Genomic DNA, 23177 nt, shown 5'->3' with positions numbered 1-23177 from the left:
TCACCGTCGATCTCTCTAATGCGCTCTACGGCTCCGTCTGTACTCGTAGCGTGAGCCACAGATCTGAGCCTGAACGGAGGAGTTTATTCTCTGGAACACCAGAAGACGAGCAAACTAAATGAACTGAAGAATGAAAAAGACGACGAGTGAAACTCTGAGATATGAACGTAGACTGAAGGAGTAACTGGCAAAAAGACAGACTAACCTCCGCGATAGAGGAGGGATTATCATCTGTAAACTCATATCTCATCGCTTCACCGCGACAAATATAAACTCGGTTGTTTCATCTATTTGGGATTCAGGGGTTGAACCGTTGACGCCTCTCAGCATTCCATAAGACCGACTTGCTCACGTTTAATATCCACACGGTTGAGATGCAGTTCAATCACAGTCGTAGTTTATCGGTGATCATCGTCAGTAACCTCTGGAGAGAAACACAAAAAGTTGGTTCTTTGTCCTCCACGTTTGAACCGTGACATCTTAAGAGTTTATGAAATCATTTTCCGCTCAACGTCTCCGCTCACAGCTGCCGGTAGACCGTCCTGCAGCGAGCGACGATGTCATTTCACGGTGTTAAACGACGACTGCTGATTCCGCAGTGACTCAGTGTTCACGGTTACAGTATTTTAAAATGGAAAAAGTGTCCGTCGCTGCCCGTTAACCAGCCATCCTTGATTATGATCTAAGCTCTCTCCTCCACACGTTGATATTATCATTAAGGAAATGTGAATAATTGAACATCTGGCTCGGTCCGACTGTGGAATTAATTATGCACGATTCGAAGAAACGGAATGTTGCTCCAATCTTCTTCTTTTCTTCTTTTCTTCTTGCTAAACTAAGTCGTTGATTCAGTGATTTCGGCAGTTATGCGCCTCGATGGGGCCAAACGAACAGCTGCTCTGAGCATCGCTATCAGAGTTTCTGTTGCTTTGGTTCCTCACTCTGTTGTTCACCTCTGAGATCTGAAAACACAACATGAGCTTTGACTCCTGTATGTTTTAGATTTGTTTCCAGACATTATAGACTTCATACAGTGACTTTGCTGCTGTAAACATTACTGTTGCTGCTGTATAATAATTCATTTATGTTTTAAAAATGTGAATAAATTCTAATGCTGTTATTTATTAAATTGTTATCAAGTAATGAGAGTACAGATAAGAGTAGTAGTATTGCTAAAAACAAACAGGACTTCCTGTTGTTTTTCATGTTTCATCTGAAGCTAAACGCCCCAAACCGTCACAGCTCTGTGAGCTCGTTTGTGAGTTTGATTTGTTGTTGTTGTTGTTGTTGTTGTAGTAACTCTGATTCTTACATCACACTTTTCTCTTCCTTCAGTCACAGTGTGAACAGAAGCCGCGGTGGACAGTACAGCAACGCCCCGCCACCCAACATGTACCAACAAGGAAGCTACCGCGGTGCCCACAGAGGAGGCCACCAGTCGTTCCAACGTAAGAAGCTAACGTACGCTAACGCACGCTAACGCACCATAATGTACTAAATGAACATCATGCTGTGTTGAAGAAGACTTGAAACTAGAGATTGAGACATAAACTCATGTTTACAATGTTTACTGAGGGAATAAATCAAGAGAGAAGTAGAGTCATTTTCTATAGACTTCTATACAACCAGAGGAGTCGCCCCCTGGTGGACACTAGAGAGAATGCAGCTTTACGACACTCAGACTAAAAGGATTGTCACAAAGGAAGTGATGAGAACAACACCGAGCTCTAAATAAACAGTCAACCTTCTCCTCTAGGTTCTACAATGCATTCTAAATCAATGGATATGTTTTGTTTGTATTTATCGTGTTTGAAACGAAGATCTCGTGCAGATTAAATGAAGCTTTTTGCCTCAAAACAAGTTTTTAAAGAGTCTATTAATTAAGCAGCAAAACTAATGAATAAAACAAACATCGAACCTGCTTCTTCATGACAAACATCGTGTCCGATATGATGAAGATAAAATAGTTTTTTTTATTTCACTTTGTCCACGCTGTGGCCCCCCGGCCCCTCTGCCAGCTCTCTCCTCCGGTGTGACTTTGATGTGCCAATTTGCAAGTAGATGAATAATCTCATCTGCCCGCTGATGGCGTGCGGGGGAGTCGCAGCTATTCTTGGTGCCACTTGATGCAAATGGATTTTTTTTGGCTCCTCCAGATTGCGGCAGATTTTTGAACGATCATGAGTTCTTTTTAAGGCGTTGACTCCAGGAGTTCTGCAGCTTTTTGTCCATTTGAAGCTGTAAACCTTTGATTTATTTTTCCTCCAGCTCAGTTTTGGCGTAGAATAATATTTATAACTGATCATCAGGTCTTTAGGAGCTGTTAACTCCAGGATTTCTGCTTAACATTGGTGGTGAAATCTGGACTTAACCGACGATAATATCGGCGTCCGTAGGAATGTGATTATCCAGACAAGTGGGCCTTTCTCCTGCAGCGGGAGGCCGGACAGCTCGCTTTGTCCAGACGACTCTTTCTCAGGGCCGGTCCTCCGCTCGGCCAGTAATCACTGCTGGCTTTGGGCTTTTGTGGTTTTGGGTGAGGTGGGGGGGGGGGGTTGCTGATTAGCGATGTGGGAGACCCGGGCCAGTAATGAGACTGTTGGAGTGCCCCCCCCCTGATAAAAGCGTCCGGGAGGATCCCGCTTGATTGGGTGTGTGATGCGCTCTGAAGAGGGTTGAAACCAAAGTTAACTTCCTCTTTTGACGGCGCCTGCTACCCCCCGCGGTGATGTGTCAACACGCTGCCTCTGGAACGCGCCGCGGGGCCTTTGTGCCTTTGGCACCGCATTTGAACCGGGGGGCAGCAAAGTAACGGATTCATCCAGCGGCCGATACGCCTCCAAACTCCCAAAGCACTTCAGGATCAACTGTAAGAGCTGCTTCTCGCTGGCCGGTTGGACCGACTTCAGTAATGAGGGGTCAGCAGACGCACGAGGCGCTGCTGGTAACGGCATTTACACAAAATACTTTTTAAAACTTCACAACAATCTCACAGGAGATGTATTCACCTTTTGTGGTTTTACTCCAACATTGATTTGAGCTCAAACGGGAACAAAGGTTTCTACTGTCGGAGGTCAGAAGGTATTCAAAGATGTTGTAGTGAAGAAAAACTGAAAGAGTCGTTCAGAAGTTTGAGGTTTTGTTGGATATAAATCATGAGAGTGGAACAATGTTGAATGCTTTGAACAAAGTCTTTGTCGTAAATATAATACTTCATACCTGAAAGCATGAAGAGTACTGAACAAAGTGAATTGTTTTACTCATTCTTAGTGAGTTGAGCTTCTTTGATTGGACGGTTCATGTACAGCTGCTTCTGTTCTTTTACACACTGATGTCTTTTTAGAAATTTGGTTTATTTAGTTTTGCACTGGAAGTCTTGTATCGTATCATCCAAATGATTCTTTGTGATTGTAAGCGTCAAAGGTTTTAATCTTTCCTAAACATGTGCTGTCGGCCGGTGAAGCGGCCGGCCGAGTCCGTCCGTCTGCAGAGAAGTTACTGTCCTCCTCCTCACTGAGTCAAAGAGTAGAACTAATTGAAAAGAGGCGGAGAGAGACGTTTAGTTGTTTAGCGCGGTTGTAATCCCCCCCGCATTAATACTGTGGCCGCAGCGTGTTTTAAGGATTTAAAGCGTAATCCTTTGTTTGCTTTTGTCCGGCGCAGACTGGAGGTCTATACACGGTCAGATCATTGTTAATTCAGGAGATTGACAGGTGTCCACTTGTAATTCTCTCCTTTTTTCCCGATGTGGAAGAAGAAGACCGGAGTGTTGTGGAGTTATAATTGGAGCCCGACTGGGTGGTCCACTTAAAGTTTGTTGGTGAAGAGATAATCAAACATGAAAACTGACTGACGCAAACAAAATGATCCGTCCGCCTGCTGGCTGCTAATTGTGCCTTTTACTACTTTTAATAGCAGCCGAGAGCTGGTGGGATATTTTCATTGAAGTTATCGGGTCTGAAAACAGATTATTTCTGTTTTCTAACATTTTAATCATATTCACGAGTTTCCAAAAATGCTTAAGTCTCCAGTTAGTGTCCCAAAAGACTCTTTTATGAGCTTTAATCTGCTGAAGGTTTGAGGTTCCTCTCACTCAAAAGATCTGTAAGCCTGACGTTTTATTCAATTTCTAACTAATTACTATAAATGCACAGTAGGATAGTAATGTAGACCAGAGTTCGTCTTTGAGAGGCGTCTCAAAACACGTTCCACTGGCACATTTCCGTGACGCTTTTCGATGTTTTTATGTCCTAAGAAGCACATTATCTTGTAAACTTAGGGTTTTTACAGAAAATAGATTTTAAATGTCTTAACAAATGTAAAATCAGCTGTTTTTAGCTTCAAAACATCGACTTCAAACGTGCAGAATGTCGGACGGTTACAGAAAAAAGACAGCGGCGCTAGCAGCTCTTTGTTACGATGTATTTGGACGCCGCGGTGCTTTGAGCTAAATGCTGACATCAGCACGCTCACAGGCTCGTGTTGGCATGCTAAGCTAATTAGCAATTAACACAAAATACAGCTGAGGCTGATGGGAAATGTCCCAACTGGATAAAAAATAAGTCATTTATTGAGGACAGGATCATTTTGCTCACGTCAACAAGTTTTCCCATGATGCTTTGGACAGAAAATAAAAAAAGATGGTCACCATCCAGTCACATGCTTCCACATCACATTACCTTCATTTCTCCATCAATTTAAAAACACACAACCAGCAACATCATGAGTGAAATGATTAACGTATTCAAATCATATTTCATATCATAAAACCACACTTGTTGATGTGAGGGAGCAGTGAAATCTGGAAAGTACGCTCCGTTTTTTCGGGGTAAAAATAATATTTTGAACGTCGTGTGTCTCTTCCAATAGACGTCTATGGGAAGAATTAAAATTAGCCTTAAAGCCCGGCTCTCTTCCTGAAGACTTGGACTCATCTTCCTCACATTAAATTTAATATGTTCTGCAGCTACACACAACGTCCCTCTGGATCAATGCTTTTGTGTCTTCTTCAGTGGTTTAATGGCACCCGACAGGAGAATTGGCTCCATGAACCAACTCCTAATATTTGCATGAAAGTAGTGGATGGAAAACGGTTTGAAGTGGGGTTTCATGAGGTACTTCTACACAGTCGGTGTTTTAGTTTGATAGTTTGTTTGTGATATAAAAACACAAACCAACTGAAGGAGGCAACAGGAGTCTGGTGAGCAGAGGATCATTCTTTCTTCGCTTCTGAAGATACGTTCACTTCAGACGATGTAAAGCATTTTGTTAAACGGTGTCTTCTTATCATCTATTAGTCCAGGTCTTAACTGTTCTCTGACAGACAAAGTCTGATATGTCGTTTAACAACCACACTTCTACAAATATCACTTTTTATTTGCATTGTTTCTCCAGCAGATTTTCTGTAAATCCGTTTTTTTAGTGATGCTACATTTGACTGATAAACCCGACTGAAAGAACCAGCATGTAGTCACGTTTGAGCCGCTGGTAACGCAGTAATAGACTGAAAATGATAATCAGCTGTGAACATGGAGTGTTGTTGTGATGTATTTAATATTCCCCCCCCCCTGTTGTCCTGATCGATCCTGTCGACTCCCAGTTTCCACAGCAAACTCTTCTCCAGGTTTGTGAATGTTGAGAGTCCGGGTCCCATCTTTTTTTGGGGGGGGGGGGGTTCGTGGCCCCCTTCACCGACTCACTCAACAGGCCTGCCCCCCCCCCCCCCCCCCCCCCCCCCCCTATAAACAAACAAGTCCGCGGCCCTCGCAGCTGGTCATTGCCATGGCGACGTTGAATCTGGAAGAAGCCGTTAGCTCCCGTTTTTTTAAGTGTGTCTTTGTGAAGGGCCTGCAGCGATGGCACCAGGGTACTTGAGGCGTCCACAATGCTGCCGGCTGAATGCTTATTTCATTTTCTGAACAAAAAAATGCAAATGCGGCGTTACCCGCCTCTCAGAGTCCACCTCCACCCCTCCAGAGCCGCTTCACACCGCTTCGTTTCATCACGACGGCCGATCCGCTCCGTCTCCGTGACGGAAATGAAATAGTTTGTGTTTTTAAATTAAACCTTCACGGTGAATGCTGACTTGAATTGGGTTAATTAGTCTCCATGTTCGTGGTTTTTTGGCTTCTAAACAATGAAACTGGAGGATTTTCTGCAGTTCAACTCGGATGATGTGAATCTGAAGTGTTTCTCCTTTTTATTTCATTATGACCCAGTTGAGTTTTTAAAGGAAACCCACATGTTAAAGTCTAATGTATTAAGGAGAGGCGTCAGTTTTAGAGGTTTAAGTCTTATTTTACTTCCTAAACGTGTCTTTTTTTCACACGAGTTGAAAGAAATAATCCAAAACTCACATTCGGGTGTTTATTTTACTTGTCTGTTTGCGTCTGTAGATTTCTGCTAAATCAACCAGAAGTTATCATTAGATAATGCCTCATTTGCAAATTTAAACATAACATTCACAGAAAAACTTCCATACAACAAATAATGTTCTTAAATTAAGAAATCAATTTTGGAAGTTTCACATTTTTTCAGCTGTATTGTCTCCCATTAATAACAGGTTAAACTCGGGACAGACTGCCGTCCTCTCGTCCAAAAACTTCAAACCGCCGGTGAACATGTCGTCTTTTGTCCTCCGTAGATTCCAGGCACAACAGTTTACTGGGAGCGCCTCCTTCCTACCAGCAGTCCCAGTATCCAAGGTGAGTCGGGCCGGTTTGTCTGCTTCGTGGGAAAATCAATGTTGTTTTTTTGGGGGGGGGTTTCTGGTTGGTCGCTGGAAGTTCATGGTTAGCATGCTGGACGTTACAACTCTCTTCATCTGAAGAAAGAGAAAGTGAAGAGACATCTTTTCATCCTTCTAACTCAAACGATGAATTTAATCTTTGTTACTTTGTCAGCCACGGTCTTTATCGACCCCTCCATTGAAAGTTGGGTTCATTTTGTGTCTTTTCTTGATGTGATTGAACCTCCTTTTCCTCAAACTTCCCTCTGTTGTTGTGTCTGTTTTTCCAGCCTTCCTCCATCGGGGGTTTCTTTTTTTCTCCGTCGCTCTAAAACAGATTTCTCTGGAGGAGGTTTGTGCAGCTTAATGAGGCATCAGTAATGCTGCTGGTTGATTCTGGCTCCAGACCTTCCTCCTCTCAGCAGTTCCTAATCAGGTTCTCCAGTTCAACTTTTCAGGCCCATTGTGGCTCCGAGTCACCTCGGGTCAGTAGTTATTAAGCAGCGGCTGAAGAAACAGTTTCTTTAAAGTACTCGGGAACCGGACCAGATAAATGAAATGCAGGGGAGGAACTTTAGAGGAGGGGGGATTACCGGTTTAGTCCGGCTCTGGTCCCGAGTGTGACATGGTTCAGTAATGAGGGATGTGGGGGGGGGGCTCCACGTTCCTTCTCTTCTTCTTTTGTTCCTGAGACTTTTAATATCACTGTTGCTTTGACGCATTGTCAGGCGCCGTGTCGCTCGGTCCCACGGACGCCACGTCGAGGATCCGCTCCGGATGCGAATCCGCTCCGTATGCGAATCCGCTCCGGATGCGAATCCGCTCCGGATGCGAATCCGCTCCGGATGCGAATCCGCTCCGGATGCGAATCCGCTCCGGATGCGAATCCGCTCCGGATGCGAATCCGCTCCGGATGCGAATCCGCTCCGGATGGGAATCCGCTCCGGATGCGAATCCGCTCCGGATGCGAAGCCGCTCCGTTTCATGCTCTGCTCGTTCGCGTTGAGTCGTCGGAGAGGAGAGCAGCTTCTCGTCTCCGTCCGGAGGTAAAAGCCCGGCCGATGGGGGCTTTAGGGAGGTCAAAGGTCGCCTGGCCTCCGACGCATGTTTATCTGCGGGATGGACGTTCATCATCTCAACTCCAGCAGTCCTGTTTTATTGATTAGAAAGTTCAACATCACTTCTGTTCCATTTAAACTGTATTTTATTTGTTTGTTTTTTTGTTTTTAAGAGCTGCAGCTCATGATTAACAACGAATGAATCTGCTGATTCAACTTCATAAAAGAGAGAAAAGAAATGACCTCTTTCAGCAGCAAAGTCCAAAAACCCAGAAAGAGATTCAGTTACAACGCTATGAAACTGAGACGCTCCAAACAGAGTGATGGAGTCTCCGATTCATCAATTATCTAGAATAGCTGCTGGTCATCGTTCTGTTGACCAACAAACCCTTTCATCTTTCGATATTTTGTTTCTACTACTGACGGGCTTCTCCTTCTTCCTCGTCTTCCTCTTCTTGTTCTTCTTCTTGTTCTTCCTCCTCCAAGGTCTTTACATGCTCTTCTCTCATAATATCTGTATTGAGTACAGATGTTGCTATCAGTGTATTAAACAGTGTATTAATGATTAACAGTATATTAAACGGTGTATTAAACAGTTTTTAATGATTAACAGTGTATTAAACAGTTTTTAATGATTATCAGTATATTATCAGTGTATTAATGATGAACAGTATATTAACGGTGTATTAATGATGAACAGTATATTAAACGGTGTATTAATGATGAACAGTATATTAAACGGTGTATTAATGATGAACAGTATATTAAACGGTGTATTAATGATGAACAGTATATTAAACGGTGTATTAATGATGAACAGTATATTAAACGGTGTATTAATGATGAACAGTATATTAAACGGTGTATTAAACAGTTTTGAATGTCGGTGTCTCCAGACAGCAGCAGTCGTACGGAGGTCGGGGAGGCCACGGTTGGGATCGTGCCGCTCAGTCTCAGCAGTCGTCGTATCAGCAGAACGCGAGCCGTGGAGGAGGCGGGGGGGGAGGGGCGGCGGCGGCGGCTCCGGCTGGAGGGCCGGCATCAACGGCGCCGACGGGCGGCTACCAGCAACGGTTCGATAACCGCAGAGACGAGTGGAGAGATCGTAGAGACGACCGCAGAGACACCCGGGGACAACAGCAGCAGGTAGGGAGGCTCTGTTAACCACGCGAGGGACTAGAGTGGCAAGTCAGCTTCATATATTATATATATATATAAAATATAAGAATAAAAGCTTTTAGCAGTAATGGGACTAAATTCTTTAAAGTTTGTTTTATTAAAATACAGTAAAAACATTACTTTTCACCCCCGAGTCAAACAACTTTATTTTGCTTCACTGTCTCTAAAACGGATGCGCTTCTGGTTCTGACTGTTGCAGCAATATTTAAAATATTATCAATTAAATAATTAAATATCAAAAATAATTCAGATATGTTCTTTTGATCTATTTATTTGATTGTGCACATGTTGCTGGTTCTTGTCTATCTCTTTACACATTGAAAGGTAGACGACTAAAGGCCTGGAGCTGGTTGCCGTGGTACTGTGGGTTACCGCGGGTCGGTCTGCGCTGACCAGCTTGTGGGCGGAGTCACAGTTTCATGTTCAACGTGTGGTGTAAAATTAAAACCTTTAGTAAAGAGATGAAGTTCTGAAGTTCAGGCTGTGATTTATGGAGCCACAACCATCTGATTGGCCGATGCCGCTGAACCAGTTTTAAACCAACCAATGAAACTCCGTTTGAGAGGATCGAGTCACTGGTCAGCGGGAGTTTTTGTTGGGGAATCTTACATTTTTATCCTGTTTTTTGGGATTCTTCATCAGCTGATCAGGCTGTTGATGTAAAGTTAGTTTTAAACTGTTTTAGAAGTCTGAATATTTGTATCTACCGATTTACTCATCCATTCTTTTTTTAGTTCAATCACTTTATTGTTAACTGTTTATAAAAGACAGTTTACAGTATAATCATGTGAAACAGAAGAGCACCAAATATTACAAATTGTTGACCGTTAACGCTTCATCGACTAATTGTTTCTGCTCCGTTATTCATAAATATTTTTCCTTTTTGTTAAATTTAGAATCTTTAATTAAGATGGGACACTAAAATTCACTGAAACTCTTTAAACTGAACATTTTGAATCAACACTGTCTTCTGATTGGTCGACAGCTACTTTTCTTTAAAGAAACCGTTTTAACATTTAAACAAAGCAGCTTCAACAGGTTTCAATAGTTTATCAAATGAAGTAAAATGAGAGAAAGACGAACTTTTAACTTTTAAAAAGTTGCCGAGAGAAAGTTCAGTGTTTGAAATATAAATATAAATGTCGATCAGTGATTTTAATCCGTTGCATTAGATAAACAAACAATAACTTATTTTACTTACCGGTGATTTCTATCCATGCTGGCAGTTTTTTGTTTTGGAGGTAAATGGAATTCACTGTCGGAGGTTTTAACTTTGTTTTGCCCTCAACTGAAAATTCAAAGTTTATTTTGGACGTTTTCTGTTCTCAAACCTAAAAAAAAGTATTCATAAACCTTAATATATATGAAGTAATAACAGGTTGATTGTTAAAGACATATGCACACGTATGCGGTGTAAAAAGAACAACTTATATAAAAGAGATTTAATAAACTCACTTTTAGTGTTTTTCTTAGTTATTTTTTCCTGAAGCGGATCTAAAGACTTTCGACCAATCGGAGCATGTGTTGTTACATTTCTCCAACTCACACTAAATATAATCTTTGAGCACTGACGGAAAACAAAAATCTGATTATTTCTTCATCAGAAAACTGAAAACATCTTTTTAATTAAAAAGTGGCTCCAATTGAAAAAATATAACATTTTAAAATACGTAGTTCAATTTGACTAAAGTGTTAAATCCTGAAGGGAATCTAAAAACAACTCTTCTGACACTTTACATGAAACGTTTTCATTAAAATACAAATGAGTTTAATTTTTATTTCTTTTCTTTTTTCAACATAAAGACAGTTTTTGTTTTTCGATTTGATTGATGGGATATGATTTAAATGATTTGTACCGATTGACTCCCTGAACTTAGAGAATGTATCTTAATGGAACCGTTCAGGTTAAATAAAATGTACATTTATTCATTAATACGTCTTTGATCCATGTGAAGAAAACATGTCGATTCCTGAAAGAAAATGAGAAATAAACGTATTTAAAAACCGTCAAATCGCTAAAAATGAAATGAACTGAATCACATTTATATATTTTTAATATAATGTGTTTGTGTGAGACATCTGACTTTATTTTAAATGTTGTAACTTCATCATGTGTGTTTCAGGGCTACAGCTCTGGCCGAGGTTACCCTGCTCCTCCTCCATCCAGAAGATACAACTGGAATTAAACTCAAAGTAATGTTGGACTTTCGGGGGGGGCATGACAGACATGTCTTTTTTTTTTTTTTTCATTTTATTGTTGTCTTTTACAATTGAATTCGTGTTTTTTTTCCTTTTTATTACAAACCGATGTATTGTGTAACTTGTGATTTTTAAGACAGAACCTGTAAAACTTGTAAAACACAAGTGTGTCGAGGACAAAGAGTCCCGAGGTGTTTATTTTTGAGAGAAGTCTCTCCGTGTTCAAAACATGTGAAATAAAAGAATAATGGTGATGTTGGGATTCTATCTGTATACAGCAACGATCTCATCTGTTCATTCATTGTATTCAAATTAAACAAAACACACTTTTAAAGTCACTTATTTTTATTAAAACTGCCGGTAGAATAAAGATGTGTTTTACCTGCAGGTATTGTGAAGTATTTCCAGTTTATATTCCGTTTCTAACATTTAAATAATTATTGTTATTGCTCCAAATCTCATTTTAAAAACACTGTGAAAATGCTTCAGAGTCCACAAAAATAAAAAAGAATCGAAATGTCCAAAATGAAAATATCATTTATTCAATATACTGGAAAGAAGTTGTGACAAAATAATATTTACTTCCAATGAAAAATATTTCTCAATTCCTTTTATTCCAAACAGAAACGGTGTGGATTATTGTTCCCGCCTCTATTGCTTCACGTTGTATTGACTTTATATATCTATAGATGTATAAACCTGCAATAATTTAATTAGTGGTGTACTGTAGATGAACGGGAAGCACAGCGCGCGCGTGCCTCATCCTGGAGACCCTCGAGTCAGATTTCATGGTTTAAACCCAGCAGCAGTCTGTCTGTTACAAAAAAAGGACAAATATTTCGTTTTGAAGAAGAAGAAAATACATCAACACTCCGAGCAGGATGTAATACACAGTTTTATGTTTACACCGTGTTGCTCAAAACCACCGAGTGTCTCTTGAGTCCCTGTGTGCGTAAAGGAACCAGAACTTTACGCACGGAAAGAAAATGCAAAATAGTGGCGCTTGTTTTTGTCCTCCAGCCGGTTCTCCTAAAAATAAAAGAATCCAACCCGAGAATGAGGTCCTCACAGGCCTGCTCCCGTACCGCCGTCCTCCCGGTGTCCCTACCAAGTTCTCCCGTACAGTAAATTGGAGCCGATCATGCTGTTTGTGTACTCTATTAGCGCCGCGTCCGTCTGCGTCATGTTGATCTGACCGTGCAGTCCCAGCGGCGGACTCGGGGACAAATCGTCCAGCTCCTCGGTGGACGACAGCTGGTTCACCTGCTGCTGGTTCACCTGCTGCGGGGTCACCGCCATGACCTCCCCCGAGCTACTCTGTCGGTTTCCGGTCTGGTTGGAGCCGCTGGAGTCGTTCCGGCAGCCCTTGCCGTTCTTGGAGAGCACGGGGGACACGGAGGAGGAGCGGTGGTGGGTCGTCGTCGCGCACAGACTTCCTCCTCCACCGCCGCTTCCTCCGTCTTGCTGCAGCGGCTGCTTGTCCTTGGACTGCCGCTTCAGCTTGTAGCGGTGGTTCTGGAACCAGATCTTGACCTGGTTCGGGCTGAGGTGGATCAGCCCGGCCAGGTGCTCCCTCTCCGGGGCCGACAGGTACTTCTGCTGCTTGAAGCGCCGCTCCAGCTCGTACACCTGCGCCTGCGAGAAGAGCACGCGCCGCCTCCTCCGCGGCGCCGCGTGCAGCGTCACCATGGACTTGGCGGAGTCCATCCCGGCCAAGCTGCCCACCATCCCGGACATGTTCATCCCGGAGGACGGGCCCATGAATCTGGAAACTTAGCGAGAAATCATCGTTTGGATAAAAACAAACAAATAAAACGAAATCTCTGATTAATTATGTTAAATAATGAAATACATTATGGATTTAATTCAGCCACCATTACGGCCTTGATGAATTTAGTGTTTTGTTAAAAAAAACACTTAAAAATAATAAGAAATAAAATATATTAAAGTGAAAACAGCAAAACATCGTGCTTTAAATTCTGTAAGTTTACAGTTTATCTTTATTTCATAAATCCGTTAAAGTAAAAATAAGAGCTAATTATTATAATATCCATTATAAGAGTTCACACATTTAAAGTAATTCTTGAGAACCCTTTGTGGTCACTTTATGATTAAAAATGCTGTTACGTTATTTAATTTATAGATCCTTTAACGATTAAACGTTAATATGTAAGTGTTTTAAAGTGACTACATTTAATTGTGAGAAGTTTTGAGGTCTTAATAAATGGAGTTAATTGTAAATTAAGGTGCCATATAATAAACGGTAAAATGTCACTTTAATCTCATTTAAGGAACGTTTCACGTTATTTTCCCGTCAACCAGCTCACGTTTCCTCCTTTTCCTTTCATTTAAACTTCTCATATTTAAAACTTTTAGTTGAAGCCCCTCTTACATGTCGGGTATCTGGGCTCCGGTGTTCCGTACCACCCCGCTGTTGCTGCTCCGCTCCTCACCGTCTCCTGGTAGGACGGCAGGTCTCCCACGTTCCCGATGCCGCCGTTGCAAAACCCTCCGACGGGCCCAGAGAACTGCGGCACCCCGTGGGGCACGTGGTGGTGGTGGTGCTGGTAGGGCCCTCCTGGTCCCAGAGCGGCTGCTGCTGAGGAAGAGGAGGATGAGGATGAAGAGGCGGAGGACAGGTGGTGGTGGTGGTGGTGATGGTGATGGAGGTGAGGCGGCTGCTGCTGCGCCGATTGGTGCTGATGATGCTGCGTACCGGGCTGAGAGACCTGCGGCTGCCGGTAGGCGCCCAGCTGGGACCCGGGATCCATGCCTCCGAACCTCCGGTAGCTGTCCTCCATCGGGCTCAAAATGTCGGTGACTGAGAAGGGGGTGGAGTGCTTTGGGCTGAAGGACATGGTGCGGACGCCCCCCGCTGTGCTTCTGGCTGGCTCGTGGTCTCCGGGTCTGTCCGGCCGCTCTCTGCCTGCGTCCCCCTCCCTCCCTCCGGCTGCGTGCACTCGTCCGATCTCCCTGCAGGAAACAAGTCCAGCTGATCGGCTGCAAAGGAAGGAGTTGAGTCCTTATCCCGCCGGACCTGAGACTCTCAACACGCACGTACGCACACACGTGCGCGCGGAAGGGCGGAGCGACGCGGACACATGCAGCCAACAAAAGGCAAGTTGACATCACGGAGGTAAGTGGAGAGAACAGTTTGGACCTACTTTCTCATGAAGGTTTGACACGAACGAGAAAAACGCGGAGGCACAAATGGTTTTAAAGTCTCAGTCGAGCTTCACTTTCCGCTGAATTTACTCTTTTAAAACACAGAATCATATAAGTAACGTCACTTACTATTAGATTCATATTAGCAGCTTTGAAAGATGAATATTTTACTTTATTTACATGTTGGAAAACGTTTCGTTCAAACTTACCATTTTATTTTGGACACTTATCCCTCTGTCGTATCTTGTAACACGCATGCGCGTGTTCAGGTCTGTTGTCCGTTTCATTTGCACGAGCGGATCTGAACGAAAGCAGCAGTTTTATCTTCTAACTCGACACACAGTTTAAAGTTAACATTTTCCTTTATTTTTCCGTTATTGAAGTGATTTGAATTCTCCAACAAACTAAATGATCGACTCCTCGTTTCTTTGTCCTGAACTCTTTATTTTCTCTTTTCTGATTGTGAAGATAAATGTTTTAAGACATTTTTAGTTCAACTTTGTTATTCAGTTTGTTCCACGTTAATCAGTGTTTTTATCATAAACTCACAGATGTGTGATAATAATAATAATACTGTTTATTTCGCACATATAGGATCATTTATTGCTCGAGTAAAAACAAAAAACTTTATTATTAATTTGGTAAAGTGCCATCAATAACCTTTCGTTTTCTTTACTTAACCTATACTTTATTAATGTGTAATCATTTATTATAAATGTTCTTTTTATTTTCAACATGTCTGTCTAATGATAACAAAAGTAGAAATTAACTCAACATTTATATTTAAAATAACGTTTTAAAGATTCAAACCTACAAATCATGTTTTCTCTTTTATTATGAATTAATTTAGATCATTTTTGGGACGGAGCTGAAGTTAGTTCATCCACAGAGAAAATAAGTTATGACGTGTTAAAAGTCGTTTAATTAAAGTGTGAATCCATCCAGAGATACGCAGCAGACCTCTTTCATCTCCAGCGTTGTATTTCTGCAGGACTTTGACTTTGTTTATTTCATTACTTTAATTTTAATCTCATGTTTCCTCTGAATGTGAAGGATATACAACTTTTCACATCGTGTATTTACAGGCTTCTCTTAATAATAATATAATATAATCTAAAATGCACCTTTAAAACGTGCCGCTCCGGTTCCGCGTGAACAGTCCGAGCAGCCAATCACCTGCTGACCTGCTGCGTCACGTCACTTCACGCGCCCTCTGGTTTCTTTGCTTGCAGCGGATAAAAAAACCTTTTTTTTGTTTTGGTCTCTCCGGTGAACCGTTCGGCTGCAGGAGGGACCGGGACCTCAGCGGAGCTTCTCCCCGGGGCTCAGAGCTGCTGCTGCGGGCTTTGAGAGCGAGGAGACCGGCCGACGGACCGGAGACACACCGGGGAGTAAATTCATCTTAAACGGACTTAACGTTTGTGTGTTCAAGGTGAATTCATTACAGCTCAGAGGCCTTTATTTAATATCTATAATATTCCGTTTAAGGGCTTCTGGCTCTCTTTAAAGTCTGTTATTCTGTATTCTGTATCGCTGCTCATCTTTAAAGACGTTATGTAACTTAAAGAATCTTTTTACAAATGTTACAACAATATAATCCATATAGAGGCGATAACAGAGTATGTGTGGTAGATCATGTCGGTTATAATCAGTTTAAAGTGAATTCATTCTGCTGAGACGCTTCTAACTCTCATATCTCTGTTATGATTCTGATATAAAGGACTTCATGTTGCCTCTAAACTCTTATTATATCTGCATCTAAAGTGACTTTATGATAATCTCTAAGATCCTGTTTTATGCATTTAAAGAATATACTTTATAGCTGAAAGACCTTTTTATTCTTCTATGTTTTAAGACGTATGTTCTGAAACGCTCTTCAAGTTTCTGTTATTAGACTCACGAGTCTCTGCTGCTGTTTCATGACTTGTTGTCGACTTAAAATAAACTTTTAAAAGTTATAATCATTATTCTCTCACTAATGTGTCTGAGGTGGGTTTAGTGTTCAACTCTTATAATATCTCAATGAGCAGTTCCTCTAAAGTTACTTTATGCTCTTTAATGTTATATTTATCATTAAATTATCAACTTCTTTGTCTCTTGAATCCTCTGATGAGTTGACGGTGAAGCTGAAAGGCCTTTTAATTCTTCGTATGATCAATAATGACTTTAATTAAATGATATTAAGTTCCATAAGGACTTATCATGCGTCTGTTTATTATCAGTTTTAGGTGAATTCATATTTTTATATGGAGTATTGATTCCTCTGATACAATATTAAACTGATTAATAATACATCTGCCGTTAAATGACCTCATAAATGATGCTTCATGATAGAATAAATATAGTTCATAGAAACTTTAATGAACTGGATGAAGAAAATGTTAAATTCTAAATATATATTTTATGCGTCCTCTTTAATATTTGTTGTTTTTATTGACGAGAGTTTCTCAGTTGTTGGTTAGTTAGATATGTTTTAGACTTTTAAAATCTGTTTAATTTATTTAAACTCTCAGCTGAACCTCCTCGTGTTCCTCTGGAGCCCGTTTTTACCTCCTGAAGTCGAGTTTTAAGAGAATATTCAACATGTAAAAGATCAAATCTGTATAAATAAGAAGCAGTCTTCTCTCTGAAGGCTCCGTCCTCCGGTTTAAACGTGAAGGTGAAGCTCTGAGTCTGTCACTCGTTCAGCCTCAAACTCATTTCTGAACATGATGCTTTAATAAAGATCATTGAAATAAAGACTTCATCAATTCTTACGCGTTTAACTTCATTTGTTTGCAGCAGAAGAAAAATACTTGAACAGCAATAAAAACACTGATCTGGATTTTGTTTATGCATTTCAACACAAACTATTTCAAACTAATTTAACTGCATTTAAAAACACTATTAATACATCTGGGACTGGATTTCAAGCGTTTGATCTGTTATTATACTTTTTATGTTTTCATTTATTATAATAAAATTACTTTTTTGTTTTTGTAAACTCCAGAAAAGGGACAAAAATCACATGAAGCTATTACTATAATAAATATGGAAATAAGGCTGAGGTATTGGTTTTAAATCAGAGGGAGAATCATTTAAAAGCCAACTTTAACGACTTTGTGTGTTTCTACAAACTTTAGAGACGATTTGGGGAAGATTTCCTCTTAATTGAGAAAATTGTTTGAAATGATTATTTTTAAAAAAACATTTTCCCACATTGAAGTTAATCTTCTTCAGTGTTTGTTTGTTAGAGCAGTCTTTCCGGTACGGAAGCCCAAAAGATATAAATTCTGGTTTTGCCGGAATCGTTTTCCAAATTCCTTTAGAAAAAGTTGATATTTGAAACGGGTGGAAAAACCGGTGGAATGTCGTCATGTACTTTAAACATAATGTAAATATTATGTAAATATAATGTGTGTTAGCAAAGGATGTAAATTCAAACTCACCTGGAAGAACACGTGACTGTTTTTAGTCCTGTTTAGAACGTGAGGGAGTGGTGCACTGCCGCCTCTTGTGGCCAACACGTGTATTACAACAACAAACTGAACTTTACACACTCGTACAATTCATTTGCACATCAGTGTGTTGACTCAAGAGTTTTGTTGTCGTCGCAGCAGGTCAATCTATTGGTTTCGTGGACGTGAAATGTCCGTATTTTTTGTATCGCTTGGAACTACTTTATTTTTCAGAGCAACATTACCTTAATTTTAATTTTTTGTGCATTTTATTTTTTGTATTTTCATTTATTTTTATATTTATTTTATTATTGTCAAGGATATGCGTCTTTGCTCGACAACCTTCCAAGAAAATCTCTGACTTAGAAAATAGATCATTTATTTTGTCCTCACTGGCCCCTCTGGGCTTCCGTACCGAGTCCTCCCGACCTGCTTTACTTTATGATGTTCCTCACAACTGTTTAAGTCACATGAATATTTCAGAATATTATAATTAAGCAGCTGCATCATTATCTTTGAGGAAAGCTGTTCAGCGGGTGATGTTTGCACAATATTTCCTTTTCTTTCCGATTTTTAACCTCAAGTGAAACAAAAGACATGAGACAAACTGAGGAACTTAAATAAATACACAATCTCTGTTCGTAATAAAATGTTTGCTTTGGTTGTTTTTATGTGTTTGTATCTTTATGTCCCTCTAAATTCCTCAAGTACTGAACAATTTTGAGGTACTTGAACTCTAGTATTTGTATGCTTCTTCATACTTCTGAATATTCTTCTTATTACAATATCTTCATGTGATAGTTACTTTGTCGATTCTGATTATTCACACAAAATGTAAATTAACTCGTACATTATGAAGTAGTATTGTGAATTAAACCAGCAACATGAAAGTGATGAACACAGAACTGTATTATGGTATCATAATATTTATAATAGACGTTACACATATCTATCTATATATAATCTGAGGTTAGTTGAACACATTTTTACTTAGTGTAAAAACGCGTAGTGTAGACGCTGAGTGTAAACGTAGCAAAACATGTCTGTCTGTCTGTCTGTCTGTCTGTCTGTCTGTCTGTCTGTCTGTCTGTCTGTCTGTCTGTCTGTCTGTCTGTCTGTCTGTCTGTCTGTCTGTCTGTCTGTCTGTCTGTCTGTCTGTCTGTCTGTCTGTCTGTCTGTCTGTCTGTCTGTCTGTCTGTCTGTCTGTCTGTCTGTCTGTCTGTCTGTCTGTCTGTCTGTCTGTCTGTCTGTCTGTTGTAGACCCTGACCACTGGGATTGCAATCTCATCACAATCAATAAAAAGCTGATAATGTAAGAAAAGAAGCAAACAATGACATCATTCCACAGCTCAGACGTCACGCTGCACTAGAGTACAGAGTACTCACCTACTTCCTGATCTTTTTTTCTGGGATACTATTGATTACATTTGTCGACGTATTATTCATTTACTTTCTTCATGACTTCTTTCCACACAGTGGGCTTATCAAACCTGCAGTACAACACATTCCAGTCGTCAGCCGGTTTCGGGGGGGCGGGGGGGGGGGGCGGCTCTTGTAGTTGGTCACACTGACGAGGGGTCGTTGGCTGAAAACCTGTTTTCCAACTCATCGGTGTAGCCCCTCTTTGTTACCCTGATCTCCCTCGTCATATATTATCCAGGTGTATAGGCCCCCTGCTGAGCTGGGGGAAGGGGACCTGGTGGTCTGGAGCTTGTGGGTGGAATCACGGGGGGTCAGGACTGTCCCATTGTCTTTCAAAGCAGCAGTGAAACTCGTTCGGCTCATTTGTTGGTGGGAGGTTTTTAATCCATGTGCCCCTCCCCTTGGGCTGTGCTTCTCTTTAAGAGACTTGACCCAAACAGTCACAAAGCTGAAGGCAGAAGGAAGTGTATGTCATCAGTGCAGTGAGCTCTTCAAGAAACTTTGTGAAAAGTCATGGGGATGTTAGATCTGCTCCTCCAGTCCTCCAGCTCTGTCTCCCTGTTGGGGGCTCTGGTGGTCCTGCTGCTCGTCTACCTTGTTTCCTCTTTCAGCTTCAGCTCCCAGGGGGACAGGAAGGAACCTCCAGGACCAAAACCACTTCCCCTACTCGGGAACCTGCTGCTGCTGGACCTCAAGAGACCCTACAACACACTACTGAAGGTAAGGCAGTGCGTAAGAGTCGCTTCCTCGTAGGGCGGTTTGTTGTTTCTGCCTCTTCGTCAGCTCTTTCATCCTGACTTCCTTCTCATGTTGGTGTCTTATATCAGGAAATGCCATGACATTATGCTGTTGTTCTAGCTTTCCAAGAAATATGGATCAGTGTTCACCGTCTATATGGGACCCCAAAAAGTGGTGGTCCTGTCTGGATACAAGACGGTGAAGGAGGCACTCGTTAATCATGCTGAAGAGTTTCAAGACAGGGATCAAAGGCAACTCATGAATGACTTCAATCAAGGACATGGTAAGGAAAGAGAAGATCTCCTCCTTAAAACTGTATCATTTTGCAAAGCCGTTACACATTTTGTTGACCCACTTCTACTCAGGTATTATATGGTCCAACGGGGACTCATGGAAAGAGATGAGACGCTTTGCTTTGATGAACCTGAAAGACTTTGGGATGGGCAAGAGGGCGATCGAGGAAAAAATCATTGAGGAAAGTCAGCACCTCATTGGAGTGCTTAAGAACGTCAAAGGTCAATGTCTTATCATGATAATCAATCATGTGAGCAACATTTTCTGTGAAATACTGTGTAGAAATGATCATTTTCTTTTACCACAGGACAAGCTTTTGATACGACCCGACCGATACGTTTTGCGGTCTCTAACATCATCTGCTCCATGGTCTATGGCAGCAGATTTCAATATGATGATCCAGATTTTACATCCCTGGTACATAATATGAGCTCACGAAATCAACTGTTTGGCTCCCCGTCAATCACGGTATAATTTTACATTTTATGAAACTTCTAATTTTTACTTGAAATAACTAAAATAAAGTAATGTGTTATTTATCATTTTTCTCTCACCTCATAAAATGTATCATGAACTTTATTATTTGACAGGTGTACAACATGTTCCCTTGGTTCTTGAAATGGATTCCAAACAGGAAGCTTTTCTTCAGATTTGGTGCTGCCGTCAAAAAACAGAACTTGGAGCTGTTTGGTCGTTTGAAAGAGACCCTCAATCCACAGATGTGCAGAGGCTTTGTGGACGCTTTCTTGGTCCAGAAGCAAAATCTGGAGGTTAGAAAACAAATCTATTGAAATGTATATTTTGGGTTTAGGTAGTCAGTGATCAAGAAAGTGTCTGTCTCTCTCTCTCGCTCTCTCTCTCTCTCTGTCTCTCTGTCTCTCTCTCTCTCTCTGTCTCTCTCTCTCTCTCTCTCTCTCTCTCTCTCTCTCTCTCTGTCTCTCTCTCTCTCTGTCTCTCTGTCTCTCTCTCTCTCTCTCTGTCTCTCTATCTCTCTCTCTCTCTCTCTCATACAGTCATTCAGGTCTTACATATTTTTAGAGAACCCCCCCCCCCCTCCCATTTCAAAATAAAAGCCCCACAGAGTGAATTCGAATGCTTGTGATGAAGCCTGTCATTTAATAACCTCTGTGTTCGTGTGTCAAACATTATGAATATGTCTCCTCTCCCCCTCTCTCACCCACCCAGTCCCACCCTTTCAAAATAAAAGCCTCATAGAGTAACTGTATCTTAACATGAAGCTCAGAATGAGGTTTGTACAGAAATGATGGGAACGTGAGCTCCCATCATTTCCAAAGGCTTCTCAAACGAAGGCGTACATGTCCAGTACAGAAATGACGGGAGCCATTTGTGGACTGTCCATCAGGAATCCAAGATTCAATCCAAGAGCATGAATCTCAAATGCAGAAAAGAGAAGCGATATCTCAATCGAACCTCAACGACACTACCGGTAACATCAGCGTGTGGAGGTATATATTGCCACGTCTTCGGGCAGTAGAAGCCACACTGTCAAAAATAGACCCGGATAGGGAGGCAGGAAAAGAACTGCGTGTGAAGTGCTCCGGACACGGACCAACAGGTGTAAATACACACCTGTTGGTGTTTACTGTGGGCCCACAATTATGAAAGGTGCTGAGTCAGCTCCAGAAATTTCAAAACCAAAAAGTATTGAGGAAGATCTCTTTGCTTTCCTTTTTGAAATATATTGACAATAGAAATGTGAAGTCGCAATTTCACTAACAACTGACGGTTAATGTACTGGACAACTTTTTCTTTAAGGATGCAGTAAAACTCAATAATGACTTCTTTTAGACAAATTGAAACAAGAAAACAACAACTTAGCATCAGATTTGTTTGAATAAATGCTGACTCATCTTTCCCTGCAGGAATCTGGGATTACCAACAGTCACTTCCATGATGACAACCTCATGATATCAGTTCTGAATCTGTTCAGTGCTGGTACTGACACAACAGCAATTACACTAAGATGGGGACTTCTGCTCATGGCCAAGTATCCAAAAATACAAGGTGAGGCACAAGTTCCACAGAAAGACATACAGTCCAAGCCACAACATGTGGATACATTGTCTTTGTGACACCAAAGCTTTATCATGTTCCAGACCAGGTCCAGGAGGAGCTGAACAGGGTGATAGGAAGTCGTGAAGTGCAGGCGGAGGACAGGAAGAACCTGCACTTCACCAACGCTGTCGTCCATGAGACACAGAGACTAGCCAGCATTGTCCCAATGTCCCTTCCTCACAAAACGACCCAGGATGTGATCTTCCAGGGTCACTTCATCAAGAAGGTCTGAATAAAACGCATCACATCACTTCATACTCATCTTCATGCTCTAAAACAAATGTGACAATTGTTACATGGAGCAGGTATTTTCCGGGTGTGAGACATTTGAAGGTGTTCTGTAAGAATACTTTACCTTCATGTAAAACTATTTCCAATGTTTGTATCGTCTACAGGGAACCGCAGTGATTCCTCTCTTGATATCTGTCCTGTATGATGAGAGTGAGTGGGAGAACCCACACAGCTTTCATCCTGCTCACTTCCTGGACAAAGATGAGAAGTTCATCAAGCGAGAAGCCTTCATGCCTTTTTCTGCAGGTGTGTGGGCTGAGGGGTAACGTTCTGTTCAGTGTTAGTTTACTTGATGACCTGAAGCCTTTCCCTTCTTCTCTCTTGCAGGTCGCAGAGCTTGTCCCGGAGAGAGTCTGGCCAGGATGGAGCTCCTCGTCTTCTTCACCAGCCTCCTGCAGAACTTTCGTTTCACTCCTCCACCTGGAGTCTCAGAGGATGAACTGGATCTGACTCCACAATTACGCCTCGGTCTCAACCCGTCACCTCATAAACTGTGTGCTGCCCCCCGAACATGAGCACGAGGGGGGCTTGAAAATATAAAAAGTGTTTTAACAGTAGTTAAAATGTCCAACATCATTGATTTCATTCAGA

The 23177-nt window shown here is 41.5% G+C and overlaps 3 protein-coding genes across 4 annotated transcripts in view; 2 read left to right on the top strand and 1 right to left on the bottom strand.

Annotated features, from left to right (window-relative positions):
* The window catches only part of xrn2 (5'-3' exoribonuclease 2), a 32230-nt gene extending 20813 nt beyond the window's left edge, over nt 1-11417 (top strand). For both annotated transcript variants that reach the window (XM_079291303.1, XM_079291302.1), the window contains 4 exons: nt 1336-1448; nt 6644-6704; nt 8682-8931; nt 11088-11417. In XM_079291303.1, coding sequence (XP_079147429.1) covers nt 1336-1448; nt 6644-6704; nt 8682-8931; nt 11088-11150 — 487 coding nt within the window. In that variant the 3' untranslated portion in view covers nt 11151-11417. The remainder of the gene's footprint in view (nt 1-1335; nt 1449-6643; nt 6705-8681; nt 8932-11087) is intronic.
* Nucleotides 11418-12267: 850 nt separating this feature from the next.
* On the bottom strand, nt 12268-14021 carry nkx2.4b (NK2 homeobox 4b; the record flags this gene model as incomplete). The annotated part of the gene is made up of 2 exons (XM_079290595.1): nt 12268-12935; nt 13556-14021. 2 exons carry the CDS (start codon nt 14019-14021, stop codon nt 12268-12270), a joined length of 1134 nt encoding a protein of 377 aa, XP_079146721.1.
* Nucleotides 14022-19700: 5679 nt separating this feature from the next.
* LOC306793749 (cytochrome P450 2K1-like) lies at nt 19701-23101 on the top strand (the record flags this gene model as incomplete). Its single annotated transcript, XM_079291504.1, has 9 exons — nt 19701-19907; nt 20046-20208; nt 20291-20440; nt 20527-20687; nt 20810-20989; nt 22103-22244; nt 22337-22521; nt 22691-22832; nt 22914-23101. 9 exons carry the CDS (start codon nt 19701-19703, stop codon nt 23099-23101), a joined length of 1518 nt encoding a protein of 505 aa, XP_079147630.1.
* Nucleotides 23102-23177: the final 76 nt, after the last annotated feature.

Source organism: Melanostigma gelatinosum, assembly GCF_949748355.1.
Source record: "Melanostigma gelatinosum genome assembly, chromosome: 19".
NCBI lineage: Eukaryota > Metazoa > Chordata > Actinopteri > Perciformes > Zoarcidae > Melanostigma > Melanostigma gelatinosum.
The sequence above is the reverse complement of the archived record's forward strand: the minus strand, read 5'-3'. Positions and strand labels throughout refer to the sequence as shown.